General features: G+C 34.3%; 1 protein-coding gene across 2 annotated transcripts in view; it reads right to left on the reverse strand.

The window, feature by feature from the left end:
• EPHA6 (EPH receptor A6) overlaps positions 1-15,691 on the reverse strand; it is a 1,223,915-nt gene that overhangs the window by 310,297 nt on the left and 897,927 nt on the right. For both annotated transcript variants that reach the window (XM_056806830.1, XM_056806831.1), the window contains one exon: positions 12,811-12,936. In XM_056806830.1, coding sequence (XP_056662808.1) covers positions 12,811-12,936 — 126 coding nt within the window. The remainder of the gene's footprint in view (positions 1-12,810; positions 12,937-15,691) is intronic.

Below are 15,691 nucleotides of genomic sequence, written 5' to 3' on the forward strand. Positions count from 1 at the left end.
AATAAAGTTAAACAAGTATATATAAATAAATTAAAATATGTTCATGGCAAGAATGAGTATTATGGAAAGTCACTTAATGTCAAAATCCTATCCACTTTTCTTGAAGGAAAAAATAACTTCTTTATTTTACTTTGCTTTTAATTAACAAGCATTTCCTCTTTTTCTCGGCTCTCCTGTGGGGAAAAACTTTCTTATCGGACGTGTATAATCAAGCAAAAATAATTGTATGTACCGCCCAAAACGTATGTCTTTCAATGCACCTGCCTCTCTCTTTTAGCAGACTGTGTCATGGTTCAGTTCAAATAACACTTTCCTAATGAAGCCTTCCCAAATGTCCTGGAGATGTGCCACCTCCTACATCTAAGTCTCCATGGAATTCGCCCTTTTCCTAATATTTGTCTTATTTACCTTCTATTGAGTACTGCGTGAGAATGCATTTCGGAGAATGGCTCTTAATTCATTTCCTCAATTCTCGCCATTTTGCAGAATATGAATAGAAACATGATCATTAGATCACCTCCTTTTATCTCTATCATCTTCCCTATCTGCTCCTCTCTGTCTGTCTAGGCATATTAAGGAACTTGTATCATTCATGCCTTTCCAGTAGATTTTTAAATGTGACTCATTAGAGAAAAATCTCCAGCCACAAAAAAGTCACTTGGGACTATTAGGGGGGCAGCTCCAGGATCAAATCTCAAAAGAGGGCCAAAAGCTAGTGTACTTGGACACGAATCCATGTCTCAAGTGATGCTGGAATTTTTATAGCATCTTTCACTCATTGATTGATGTAGCGAAGGCTTGGGGCAGTGTCATAAACACGTTTCTTTCTAAAACTAACTTGCTATGAATCCTGCCTCAAACACTTGTTCATGACACAAACTTTTTGAGTTTTCTTATCTGTAAAATGAGGGGATTGAATGCCAAGATATCTGCCAGCACCAACTCTTTGATCATCTTAGAATATAGTTGAATGAATTGTATTAATATAATTGGATAATAATTAATTACTATAATTGAATTAATAATGAACAAACACCATTGTTTAAAGACCTTTGGTAGAAATGTATTTTAACAGAGTACTATTTTTTTAGAAATCTTTGATTTTATAATACCATCATATCCTTACTGATGCCCTATATTAATAAAAATAGATGTGTCCTTTGTTCCAAACAGAATCCAAAATATTTTGAGTAGCCTTATCATAGGATCATAGATTTAGAGGTAATCACTTCCAACCCTCTCATTTTATAGATTAAAGAAGCTTAAGCACAAGGAGTTTAAGGGACTTCAACTCAGGCCACATAGTGAGGGTCTGGACCATGATGTGAATGAAAATCATCCTGAGTCCAGTCCAGAAGTCCAGTCTCTCTACTGGTCCATGAAGATAATGACTCTTGTTAGAAATAAGTCCCAAATTTCCATCGGTTCTTTACAATCTCGTGATAAAGTTATCATTTCCTTTACTTTAATAATTCCACACTTGTTCTTTTGATCCTAACCTTTCTTCTTCCATCCAGGAGTTTGGTTGCTTTCCTTATTTTGAATCTTTCTTTATTCACTGGTACTTTCCCTGCAGCCTGCAAACACGCCTACCTGTCCTTTATGTGATACTCTCAAGTTTTGGGGCTTCATTTCTCCTACATTTTTCTACAGAATGATTTTAGCATTCCAGTCCTTTACTGAATGTGCAATCTGACATTTGCTATAACACCTTCCTCTTTTCTACTTCTATAATAGCCATTTTAGTCATTCTATATATGTCTAAAGATCCGGACTCGGCACTTTTAGCACCAGACTTTTTCCTGTAGATCTCATGGCAAGGAACAAGGGACTCTCTCTTCTCCTAATTTAATCCTTACTGTCTAGTTCTTTCCAGGTACTGGATTGACTCCTGTCTAGTCACCGACTCCCCCATTCTTATCCTTGGAGGTAACCCAGAGCCCCATTGTATTTCACTTTAATACTTTGGCCCACTCCTCTCTTCCCAATAGTGCCAAGAGTTGGGTACCATTTGCATTTCAATTTTTCCTCACTCTTCATAGGGTCTTACAGTCTGCTTCTCTTTGTGATGACGAAGACCTGGAAATTGAGTGGATGCCCATCAACTGGGGAATGACTAAACAAGTTGTGGCATAGAATTGTGATGGAATATTACTATACCATAAGAAGTGACAAGCAGTTTAATTTTAAAAATGGAAAGACCTAAATGAAATTATGAAGAGTGACATAAGCAGAACCAAGAGGCCATTATATGCAGAGAGAAATATTATTTTAAGAATAACTATATATGTCCACTTCTAGAGGAAGAACTGGTAAATAGAAACAAGCAAGACATATTATATATCTATATATATTATATATATATATATATATATATATATATATATGAATGTATGGTCAAATGATGTCTTCTGGAGTGCAGGGAAGGGAGGGAAAAGGAGAGAGGGAAATATCTGGGAATTTTAATGCAACAAATAAACAAATTTTAAAAAATCTGCTATTCTGGTTTGCTTGCTAGATTCTTAGTCCCCACTGTCTTCCATTTGCCATGAAGCAGTATTTCCCTTTATCTGTAGACTCCTCGCATTAAAATGTGAACTCTTTGAAAGCAAGGGTGCTTAGCTAGCTTTTTTCTTTGTGTCCTCAGTACTCAGCACTATACTTAGTATAAAGTAAGTAACTAATATTTTTCTATTTTAAACCATTCAGAATTTGGTTTCAATTTCATTTTTGTTGATTTTTTAAATCATGAATAAAGAAGGGAGAAGGGAATAAGTATTTGTAAAGTGCCCCCTACAACCATTCTAAGCCCTTTTACAGACATTCTCTCATCTGATCCTCTCAACAACCTTGTGAGGAGGTTGTTATTATAATCTTCATTCTACAATTGAAGAAATTAAGACATATAGATATTCAGTGAATTGTCCAGTGTTGCACAGCTAATGTCTGAGGCCAGATTTGAACTTGGATCTTCCTAACTCCAGTCCCAGTGCTCTAGATGTTGTATCCCTAGCTGTCCTCAAGAAAGTGACAGATCATTCTGCCATATGATTTACCCCTTAATACTTGAAAGACAGCTTGAGTCTTTTCTTCTTTAGGTTGACTATCTTCATTTCCTTTCATCTTACCTACTCATTTAGTCTTGAGACTACGAACCATCTTGGTTCTACTCTTCTAGACCAGGCAATGTCCTTCTTGAAGAATATAGAGCCAACAATTGAATCCAAAATATATGTGGTCTAGCCTGAATAGAGCATACTTGGGACAAGAAGAGTAGTGAGGAATAAATATTAGAGACTTTTCACTTAGATGAGTGTGTGTGAAAAGTTCACTCGTCCTTTTCAAAGAGGGTCTTGTGTTTTCCCATAGAAATATATGTGCACTATTTCAAACTTAAGACCTAGATTCCACTGTCTAAAATATGAGGCATTCCAGCTATAATATTCCTCTTCAGTCGTTACACAAAGACAAAGTAGTTTTCTATATTCATCAGATTCGGCATAACCTTACGCATTTACAAAGAAAGTCAATACGCTTGTCTCAGAGTCATTTTCTGTCAAGAGCCAACAGCTTTGGTCCTTTTAGATTATACTGAAAAAGGAGACAAAGAGTAACATTGGACAACAGTAGTGTGTGGCCATTCTATATCTTTATGTCTTCATCACCACTAATACCATAAAGATTTTTATTTTACAGTTAAGGTAGAGTTCCATCAATGAGATGGGAAAAGGGAATTGAAAGCAGTTTTTGCTAAGTTGCTGAAATGAGGGAAAGGAATTCAGTAAAACAAACAGTAGTAGAATTATGATAATCAATTTGGAGCACCAGCATTTTTACAAATAAAGATTGGAAAAGATATTCGGATATGAGAAAATGAATAACAAAATTACAAAGTGGAGTCAATGGAATAAAATCATTCATCTCAAAGTTGGAAGGTATCTAATATTTTCCTACAGAAGTAATTTCATTCAATAAATAAGCATGGTGATGTGCACAAAAAATATATTTTTCTATTTTGCTAGGATTAAACCTCAGAGAAAACAGAAGCAGAAAATCAAAACCCCATGCAACATTTTCATTGCAGAAGATGTATTGGTATTATTTGGGGGGGTATAGGGCTACATAACACAATTGTCCTTTTATTTAGTCTAACCAATCAAGGATATTCTTACTTCAAAATAATAAATCTGCTTTACAAAGTCAACCTGCTACCATTAAATAGCTGTTCTTTATTTTGAATATTTTAAATTCTCTACTTAATAAGTTCTAACAGGTGCTCTGTTAGGGGACGGAATTCTAAGGTCTACCTTATAAAAGAATAATTTTTATTACATTTATATATTGAAGATAAAATGAAAATAAATGTGCACCTTAAGTAAGATATAAAACGTTCTATGTCAAAATGACGGTAGCTTAAAGTGCTGGGTTAAACTGATTAAACTGGTCCATGTCTACTAAATGGAATGATAATTTGTTTAAACTCTAATAATGGAAGAAGTATTGACTCATGAGATGCATAGTAAACAGAGAGCCAAATTTGTAGCCAGAAAGATTTGAGCTCAAGTCCTATTTGTGACACACTGTATCTGTGCCATGGGAAGTCACTTAATACCTGAGTGCCTCAGACACTGTAAGGTCAGAAATTGTAGTGGGTTGTCCAATTCTGTTGGAAGAGGGTATTTCTTTACCACAATTCTCTACACCAGTAGAATTCTCTATGCCGTCACTGGTGAAATCATAAAATAAAAATTCAAAAATAAAACAAAATTTTAAAAAATTTATAAAACCCAGTGATACCTGATTACCTGCTTCTGTTAAGGTCAATATGTCTTCATCACATCATCAATACAATTTACAACTTATGTACAATATAATAAATATTAGAAGCTTAGTTAAAGTGGAAATATGGTAGAATGGAGAAAGCACTAACTGTGGAATAAGAGGCTCTCTATTCAAATTCCACCTTGGATGCTTTCTGGTGTGATGATGGGTAGACACTTAATCTCCCCTGAATCTAAGTTTTTCATATGTATAAAATGAAAGGTTAGATGGCTTCTGATATCTCTTCAAGTCCTAGAGCTAAGATCCCATGATCTTAGGGAATTAGTTGCCTCAGACTGTTATTAGAGAAATGACTTGCCCAGGGTCACATAGCTAATAAGTATAAATGAATACAGGACTTAATATTTTTGTTTCCTCTAAAAGGAATGGTTTAATGCTAGCCATCAATTAGATTGTCAGTGATGAGATTCTGGAGTAACAAGGACAAAAGTCTGGACAGATTGTTGAAATTCACTTTCATTCTCTTCAAATAATCTTAGTTTTTTCTATAATGAACTGATGAAACTCTTCCAAAATAAAAAAAAGAAGAAAAATAGAGGAAGGAAAATGAATTTTTACTTCATTTTCAGGTTGACTGGCATAAATAAAATCTCCCTCAGAGAAGTCAATCTCATCAAATAGTGTAAAGATAAATTAGCCATAAAAGTGTAAAATACTTGGCTGGAGGGTTTCAGGTTTATAAGAAATAAGCTATGAATTCTGATATATAACTTACGTTTTTCTGTATTCCTTAAAAGTGAAGCTATAAAATATTCAGAGGACAAGTAAAGTGATCATCCAGATGGAGGTATTCTTCATTAAAAACTGTCTTAAAAATCTGGCCACAGACACTTCCTGGATGTGTGACCTTGAGCAAGTCACTTAGCCCCCATTGCCTAGCCTTTACTGCTTTTCTGCTGTGGAAGCAATGCATCATGATGATTCTAAGACAGAAAAAGAGGTTTTTTTTTTTTTTAAGTGCCTTATAAATGGAGGCTTTTACCAGGAAGACATAAATGCCAAGTTTTTATTTTAATCAATGCTATGAAGAGCAGCGTTTTAAATTTATTTTTACCCTTTCATCAAGTCTTTCTAGATGCCAGTCATTTTATGTTTATATTTATCATTTACATATAAATGTGTATATATCTATATCTATAATTTCCCCTCACAAGTAATAATTTTAAAAACAAAGGCTGAGCTTGTCAGAACATACCAATGAGTTGGCAAAAATGGTAACATCATGTTATTAAGATGGCTGGAAAAAGAACATCTATAGGGAAGATTTTGTGAAGATGAATGGAGAGTTTGTGAAGCGGAAGCTATTTTATTTGAAATTCCAGTGCATAGCCCAGTGTAGATGCTTTTGTTGATATTCAGCCATGTTCAGCTCTTTGTCACATCATGGCTCCTTCTGTCCATGAAGTTTTCTTTCTGGAGGAATTTGCCATTTCTTTCTCCAGGAAATGACAGCAAAGAGAGATTAAGTGATTTGCCTCTTCATAAGCATCTGAGATCCTTCAGACTCAAGTCTTCCTTCCTCCAGACTGAGCCATTGAGCTGCCTCTTTTTTGGTGTTTAAAAAAATGGAGATTTAACTGAATTGGATTATGCATTTCCTTTGAGGACAGGTCAAAGGAGAAGCTTAGATAGAAGCTATGTTCTGTGGGCTGAGGGATATTTTAGTTGTTTTCCAAAAGAATTTCCTTTAAAGAAATAATAAAGCTATCCTATAGAACCTTATTTCATCACAGTCTAGACTCAGTCTTGCCAGAGAGAGGATAATCTCTGAATGACCTTCCCAGATTTAATTCTTTGTCCAAAAAAAAAAAGGATTTCTCCTCATTTTCCCATCAGCAGCTTTGCTTGGCTTCCCTCTATGGAGCACCATGTCTTATCCAGCATAAGATGATCCCTGGAAATCTCATCACCAAGCAAATTAACTCTGTTTTTGAATCTGAGCAGCTTTTCAGGTACAGTAGTTGTCTCTCCCCTCTGATTGGAGGGCTGGAGGGAAATGAATAAATAGATAAACTCCACCCAAAGCCTTCCTTTGTAGAGGGTTCAAAACTTTCAGTTCTCCATTTCCCATCAGCAATTCTGCATGGTTTTCTCTCCATAGAACCTCATGGCCCACCCCAGCCCCCTTCCAGCTTCCTTTTGTGTGTTTTCTTCCTCTCCTCTGGAGCAGAGATTGCAGAGATTGCCTTTCTTTTTCTGACTAGTATCCTTAGCCCTTACCACAAGAATTGCACTGAACATATTTAAAGGCTTGCCATTATTTATCATCAGTTGTAGACACCTTATTGTAGATATGTTATCTTGCCATTTAATTATTACATCTCTGAATTATTAAATGAATGTCTGAAAAAAATTATTAAGAACTTATCATGGTTTGGAGGAGAAAAAAAAAAGATGGATCAGCTGGGTAGTACAATAGATAGAGTTCCAGACCTGGAGACAGGAGAACATGGGTTCAAATCTGGCCTCAGACACTTTCTCATTGTGTGACCCTGGATAAGTCACTTAACTCTAATTTTGCCACTATTCTGTCTTAGATTTGATATAAAGATAGATGGAAAGGTTTTTAAGAAAATAAAGAATATAATAATAATAAAATAAAGAAAATAAAAATTATTGTAAGTCACAGGGCATAGCTACTCCCCCTCAAGATCCTGTCCTCAAGGAACTTATATTCTCATAGGAGAAGATAAGGTATAGCAAGAAGTCATGATTGGGGAAGGGAACTTTTGTCTGAGGAGTCACAGCAATGGTGACTGGAGGCAGTACAGTGTCATGTCTCCTATTTGGTACCTATTTTATAAAAATGTTGTTCAGTCATTTCTGTTTTGTCTGACTCTTCATGGGATTTTCTTGACAAGAAGTATACAGTGGTTTGCCATTTCCTTCTCCAGTTCATTTTGTAGATGAGGAAACTGAGGCAAACAAGGTTAAATGATTTACCCAGGGTGACACAGCTAGTGTCTGAGACTAGATTTGAACTCAGATCTTCCTATTTTATTTTAGTAAAGACATCTTTCCAAAGCCAGGATTCCTTCTGGAGAGAGTTATAGAAATTCATTGCATGAGCACCCTAAGTAGCTTTCCCTTAGAATTTTCAAATGAGTGATTTTGGTGTAACAAGGACATAATTTTTGTGAGTGGAAGCATGGCTTGGTGACTAGATGACTGAATCTTGTGAAGTAAAGACTTGACAGTTTTACTTCTGAGGTCATTTCTAGTGCTAAGCCTCTGTGATCTAAAGAACTTTGGCCAAACTGAATTATTGACACATTCCAAAGTACTAGTAATCATCACATGTAAAGGTTTTATTATTAAATTATAGAATTAATATAGATTATTTTAAATATATTTATATAACTTTTACTAAATATGTTTAATAATATATTACATATATTTAACATATTGATAATATATTAATATCTAATATAATAAGGGTTATTAAGTAATCATCTGATGTGATCATCTGGTAAGGGCACCTAGGTAGTACAAAGGATAGAGCATTGGGTTTGGAATCAGGAAAACTCATCTTCATGAGTTCAAATCTGAGCTCAGACATTGTGTCACCATGGACAAATAATTTAACCTGGAATGTCTCAGTTTCCTCATATGTAAAACAATCTCAAGAAGGAAATGGCAAACTACACTAGTGTCTTTGCTAAGAAAACTCCAAATGGGATCGTGAAGGGTCAGGCACACCTGAAACGATTCAACAACAAATATCTGATGGCAGAAATGGGGACTGCATGCCTGGGATACCTTCCATGTGTCAATCTATTCTGAGAAGAAATTACCTGTGTATACAAATCCATTGTTTAATAAAAAATACAATAATGAAAGGTATGATATTCCTGCTTCTGAAAGTCTTGACTAATGTTTTTCCTCCAACAGCTCAATTTACAGTTAAAAAAAAAAGAGAAGAGAAAGAAACAAATTCATCATTTTTTCATCCTTAATAGAGAATTTGCAAAATCAACTCACAAGCTTTCTTATAATCTCTCAAGATATTTGGAAAATAATGACTTTGCCCTAATCTGACTTGACGGTTTGCTACTGCAGTCATTCATCAATGGTGCATCCTCTTTAGATGTAAGGAGCCAAAGGAGACAGATATTCTTGATAGTCCCCTAAATGGCCCAGTTCCTCACTTCATTTAAATGAAAGTGTGTATATTTATGAAAACTTCAGCTCTATATTGATAAATGAAGATAAGCTACTACCATTATATAATATTGTAATATCTATTTTTCTGTGTCTCCCAGAAAACTTATAAAGAACAAACAGTATAAATTACAGGGGAGAGGAAACAATAGATTTTAAAACCACATTCACTGGAGTACCAAGTCCTTATAGGGTATCAAGGTTGGCCTTTTATTACAAGGTTTGGATTTGTTTCAAGGGTTGGTATACATATTGCAAGTGTATTATGTAATTTTCCCCAGATTACCTTTCCTTATATCCACATTCATCATCTAGACATTTCTTATAACCTGTCTTCCTACTTCCCTTCTCTCTCCTTTCTCCCCCATATGGCAGAAGAAAACCCCAACATCTTATATACTTATTTTGATTCTGTTCCTTACCATTATAGCACTGACAAGTTTTAAATCAGTTGTTTTAATTAGAACCCTGGACAGTCAACAAATTGAAGGACTTCCCTGAATTAGTTTAGGGAAGCCTACTGTCTAAAGATGGGAAGAAGGAAAGAAGGATGAAGGTGTGCATGGGGGGAATAATAGAATATTTTAACAGAGATTTTCACTGCAAAAAGAATCTGACCCCCAAAAGTAGTACAAGGTTTTTGGATGATTCTTCTATTCTTGCTCCCGATCCTTCCTGCCTTTTTTGGTTTCTAGCAATGCCTTGCCTCTTTTCAGGTTCAGGTCCTTTAATGAAGCTTGTCTCTTCTCTGATTGCATGTGCCTTTCCCATTTTTCAGTCAATGACTATTGAAATGAAGATTTTGGACTTAGCTGGGAGATAAGGAAAGTGTTTACAGCTAGAAAGTAGGGCTAAGTAATTGGTTGTAGTATTTATAGTATACTTATTATATTACAGACATTTATACTAAATAGTCTTATTTTGTTCAATTTATCCCTTTTCTAATACCCAATTGCCAAAATAGTCCTTGAAATGTATCACAGGGATGACTGTTTCTCCTTTGTATAAAAAGCCAGCATACACTCCTTAAAGCTCACAACGTAGACTTAAAATTCTTAAGATTTTCTTCTTTTGAGGAATTGTTGTACCTCTTTTCTTTCTTTTTTGTTATGAATCTAGCAGATGTCAATAAACTTGAACATTTCCCTAAATAAAGAATAAAAAGATTACATTTTAAAATAAACTTTTTAAAGTATATGTTAGATTTAATGCAACACTACCTTGCTTGCCTGATATATTTCTCCCGTGCATATTTCAATATTTTATTTAAGCTCTTTTCTTATTTTGTCCTTCTGTCCTATTACTGCCTTCTAAGTAAGTATTCTGAGTCAAAATAAAATCCCACCTTTTTAATAAAGAAGAGTATAGTTAAACAAAAGAAACTTGTGCATGGTCTGTGTTTGAAAATGCATTTCATTCCTCTTTCTGCCAAGAGTTGGGAAGTAGGCATCATTGGTTTTTTGGAGTTATGACTGGTCATTTCATTGATTAGAATTCTTGAGTTTTTCAAAGTTGTTTTCCTTTAAATTATTATAATTATTGTATAAGTTGTTCTCCCAGTTCTTTTCTTATCCAAGGTTTTTATCCAATATGGCTTTGATCTACTTTCCCAAACCTTTTTTTTCCACACTGATCTGCAATATGACTAGGTTCTTAGTCAACTAGTCTTCCATCTGTTTTCCAAGTAATCCATTCCTTCCTTTGTTGCATCATTCCACCAGACAAGCACAGATATGTTTCTATGTCTATACGTGTGTACATATCATACTTATATGTATCTATAACTGTCTATCAGTCATCCACCCCCCCATCTCATTCATCCACCCATATTAGCAAGGGTCACTTATGTGCTTAAATCATTAATACCATAAAGTCTAATGAAAACCTTAGGGTCCAAGACTCATTTATGCAGAGTGAATTTAATTGGACTTTCATTAAAACCTGAGATACTTAGAAACTTGGAAAGTAATTTCCCCACATATTTCTGCTGAAATAATTTCTCCTTCCTTCAAGAACCAGCTCAAGTTCCAATTCTTCCATGATGATTTCCTTGGTGTATCTATCTTAATATGCCTCCTCCCTCTGCAAATTTTTATAGGGAACATTGTCTAGATTTCTTTCCTTTACTTTTTCTAGCATATTTTCCCTTGTAGAATAATTATTTGTGTACATGTTTCATCTTCCTGGTCCCCTTTCCCCCCAACTCACTTCACTCTTGAGGGAAGACATTATTGTTTTCCTCCTTTGTATCTCTGGCAGCAAGCACAGTTTCTTATGTTTATCAAAGGCTTTGAAAATGTTGGTTGAATTGAATTGAATTTTGCTTCCTCCTTTTGACTGAACCACCTCTATTTACTTTGCTGTTGTAGCAGTACTTGTCTATAAGCATATTTTCCTCATTTATTTCACTTATAAATGAGATTTTTTAATGCATAAACACAAAAATGAGAAAAATGTGTCCCAGATGGTTGGTGTCTACATACTTGTATAACTTTACTAATGGTAACAAAAAGGCTTTTTTGAGTATGTTTTAGATGGGGAAAGGGATAAAAATTGTGATTTTATTGTTCATGGGGAATCTCCCAATGAGGCAACTCCTTTTACCAACGTAGGTTAGAATCAGAACCTTCTGTGGGTATTGCCAGAGAGCACTGAGGAGTCGAGTAACCTGTCCCCTGTATTTTTCAATTAAAACTTGAACCCAAGTCTTAAGCTTTGGAAGCCTGTTGTCTGAAAACTCTATCATGCTGCTTCTCGGATGTTGTTAGGATGGATACAGTTGAAAAGAAGAAAGATACGTAGAGGAGAAAATCAAAATATGGGTGGTCCAAATGATAGAAATGATCCAATATCATATCCAGGATCTGAGATTTTACCCAATAAACAAGGAAGTTCTTCCATTATGACTTTTTAATGTTCAGCAGCAGGTGGATAAGATAGAAAAAAATTCTTAATAGTTACTGCTTGCTTCTGGTAGTAGCCTTTAAGAATTTTCACCATGAGCAGAAAACATATTTTGGTTGAAAATTGAAGCAAAATGAAAAGAAGATAGTAATTCAAGTGCTTTACTTTATTCCTCATTCAGATGTATATAGTAAGTACTCAATCATTACTTCCCCCCCCCCATTCATTCTTTGCATTTCCAGTTCTTACAGCCCAGTCATAGATTATACATTTTAAAATGATTAGAATGAGAATAAAGTAAACTTAATCCTAAAATCACATTGAACATAATTCAACCTTTCTTCAATGATTCTTAAGGCACTTTAATATGATTTATCATCTCAAGGACAGTATTATGAGTATCTCTTATCATCTTATCATTTATGGAGAAAGAAAGCACTGACTATTTTTTGAATTGGCATACACTAATGCTTTGACATTCTCTTGATGTTGCTTTAAAATAACTGCAATGACTTTTTTTACTTGTAATATTTCTTTAAAAAAAGTATACAGAATCTACAACAGGAGCCTCTAAAAATCTTCCTAGCTATAGAGATTCTGAATAAAGGCAAGATCATTTTTTTTTTACTTTTCATTAATCTGTCATAAATTGATCAGTTGATCAGTTTCCATTTCCATTCCTCTGCCTTTCTGTTTCAGTTATTTAAATAACAATCATTTATAACATGTTTATGCTGATAGACTAAAACCAATATAACCAATATTATAATTTATAATATTATACGGAGGTTTAATTTAAAAAAAACTTCAGTAGTCTAAAATGCACTAAGATTTTGGGGACATATTATAATAGAACATAAACAAAAGTTTAAAGTTATTTACGAAAATGTAGACAAATATTACCTGCTCCAATAACTCTTTCAATGCGAATCCTTGAAGGATCTATTTCCTTTGCAAATTCATGCACAGCTAGGGATGGGTCTTCATATGTATCTGGATCAATGTAGGTTTTGATTCCTGGGAAGCGCACTATAGGGAAATAAAATTTTTCTTAATTTCAATGACCATGTATATTTACAAACACTTAAAATAGAAGATGGACTATCATGTCATATTATTACTTCAAATTTTGCCCACGCTACCCGTTATTTAAAGACATTCTACTTAGCAGTACATTTAAAAAGAAGTGAGGGCAGAAGAAAAGCAACTACCTGATCACATGGGTCAATGGGAATATGACTGGGGATGCAGACTCTAAATGATCATCCTAGTGCAAATAATAATATGGAAATCACCCTGATGCAATTATCAAAAATAGGGAAATAGGTCTTGATCAATGTCACATGTAAAATCCAGTGGATTTGCTCATTGGTTACTGGAGGGGAGTCAGAGAAGGGAAGGAAAGAACATGGATCATGGAATCATGGGAAAATATTCTAAATTAATTAATTAAATAAAATTTTCAAAAAAAAATAATGAGGGGATTGGTTAAAAGGGAGATATACTCATAGAATATTAAATTAGGTAGACTAGTCTTCAATAAATGAAATCACATAGCCTTCAGTCTTAACAAAATCCCTAATGCCATGCTTTGGCACAATTGGGAAGTGATTTTTATGCCTTCAGCCTTTATGCCTTTAGCATGTAGTAGGCATCTCCTAAATGCTTGTTGATTTGCCTTGAAGAAAATTTTTCAGATTGGATCAAGATGGAAAGACCTTTAATTACATCCCTATTATTGTTAATATCAAATATAAACTCCCTTTTTGGTATTCAAGACTGCTCACAATCTTCTCATTGTTCTTTATATACTATACTCCATCTCCTATCTTTTCCTTTGCATTGCTTGGCCCTCCTTCCTGGGGTGAATTTGCTCATCAGCTCTTTAGAATGCTTACTTGACATCAAGGTTTTGTTCTAGTGTTGACAATGTCACAGCATCTTAAACTTTTTGTGGGTCTTGGGCTACTTGGGCAGTCTGGATCCTTTCTCAGAATAAAGTTCTTAAGTACATTAAGTAAAACATTTAAGATTGCAAAGGAAACCAATTACATTGAAGATTAGTTATCAAAATATTAAAAAATCAAGTTCCTGAACCCCATGTTAAAAACTCTTTATCCATGTAAAGCCATTTCCAGTTGCCCCAGATGTCATTACCTTTATCACCATATTTCTATTTGTACATGCCCATATTTGTTTAAGTAACACTCCTGGAATGAGCATAAGCTTGTTGAGGGCAGGGACTGTCTCACTTTGGTCTAGAGCACAGCACAAAGTAGTTACTTAAAAAAAAATTGATTGTGATTCCTCATATACTACAGCCACTGACAGTGGCAGAGAATGAGGTGGAGGCTGCTAAAAAAACATATTGCTTCTAGAACATCCGCTAACATTAATTTAGTAGTTGGTACCCCTAAAGTTCTATCTCTGTGGAATTATCAATAAATAAGATAAACTGCATTCAAATGGAAATTCTTGCATTATATGAAATTGAAAATCAGAAAGAAAATGTAGATAAGTCGTAATATACCTCACAGGTTCCTGGAGAGGCAAAAAAAATTTGAATGGTATTGTTATCTGGTATACAAGGGAGAAGGAACATGGAGGATATCAGTATTTCCCTGTAGGTAGTCATGATATGTCTAGAAAATAGACAGAAAATTGACTCTCATGAAGATAATTGCAATTTATATGCTAATATTTGTTACTGAACATGAACTATATAAATTCTACGATATACTTGACCCAACCCTCCAAATGAAGTGAACATTTATCTTGCCATTCCATTACTTGAACATGAAGGTGGATGTAGAAATTGATGGTGAAAATTATGATAGAAATTATGTACTGTAATCAAGACATGAAAGAGATTGAATCATTATGGCTTAATGAGATGACTTCTGTTTGCATAATATACATGTTTTCATCAAGAAGACAATTGAAAGGTACTGGATATAGTGGGCATTAAAAATAAATTTAATGTAAGAATACAATAATAAAATATTACTCTAATATAGGAAAGTATTAGTTTGTGTGTGTGTGTGTGTGTGTGTGTGTGTGTGTGTGTGTGTGTGTGTGTGTGTGTGTGTGTGCTTTTAGCTATTGTGAAGTCTGGTCATTGACCTCTTCAAGCAAAGATAAAAATCAACATATATGAAAAGATTTAGGAAAATATTATTTAATTATAGTAACTCCATTATGACTTATTGGATCAAACTGTCTGAAAAATGGGCAATAAGGAAGGAAAAGACACATATAAGGAAAAATATTTCTTGGCAATTAGAGCTAACCAAGCATAGAATGGGCTGATGCAAGAGATGAGTTTCCTCTAACATCAAATAAAGTTAGATGGCTAGATGAGTATGTTGGAGAGGAATCTCTTGTTCAGCTTGGGTTAGACTAGATAGTGCCAGAGTTTCCTACCAATTGTGAATTCTATAGTTTAATTGATTAAAAAATAACAAAAAAGACCAAGAAAGCCTGCATACTATCTCAGTCACCAAATACTTGATCTCCTTGACTAGTAGAAAGAAATTCATCTCAAGGTAACTCTTATTTAGAATATAAGCCCATTTTAAAATTATAAAGGTTGCCATTATTCCTAAACAAGGAATAACAATTAAAGGAGAAATAAACTTAGTGGAGAGAGAGAATTTAATAGGAAAAAATAGTCTGAATTACAAGTAAAATATTATACAGTGTTTTCAATGGGATCCCTAGCTGCTCACTGCTGCAAAAGTTCATATATCTAACACCAGTATTATTGTAGTGCTTACATGATTGT

The sequence above is a fragment of the Monodelphis domestica genome, chromosome 8 (assembly GCF_027887165.1).
Source record: "Monodelphis domestica isolate mMonDom1 chromosome 8, mMonDom1.pri, whole genome shotgun sequence".
Lineage (NCBI taxonomy): Eukaryota > Metazoa > Chordata > Mammalia > Didelphimorphia > Didelphidae > Monodelphis > Monodelphis domestica.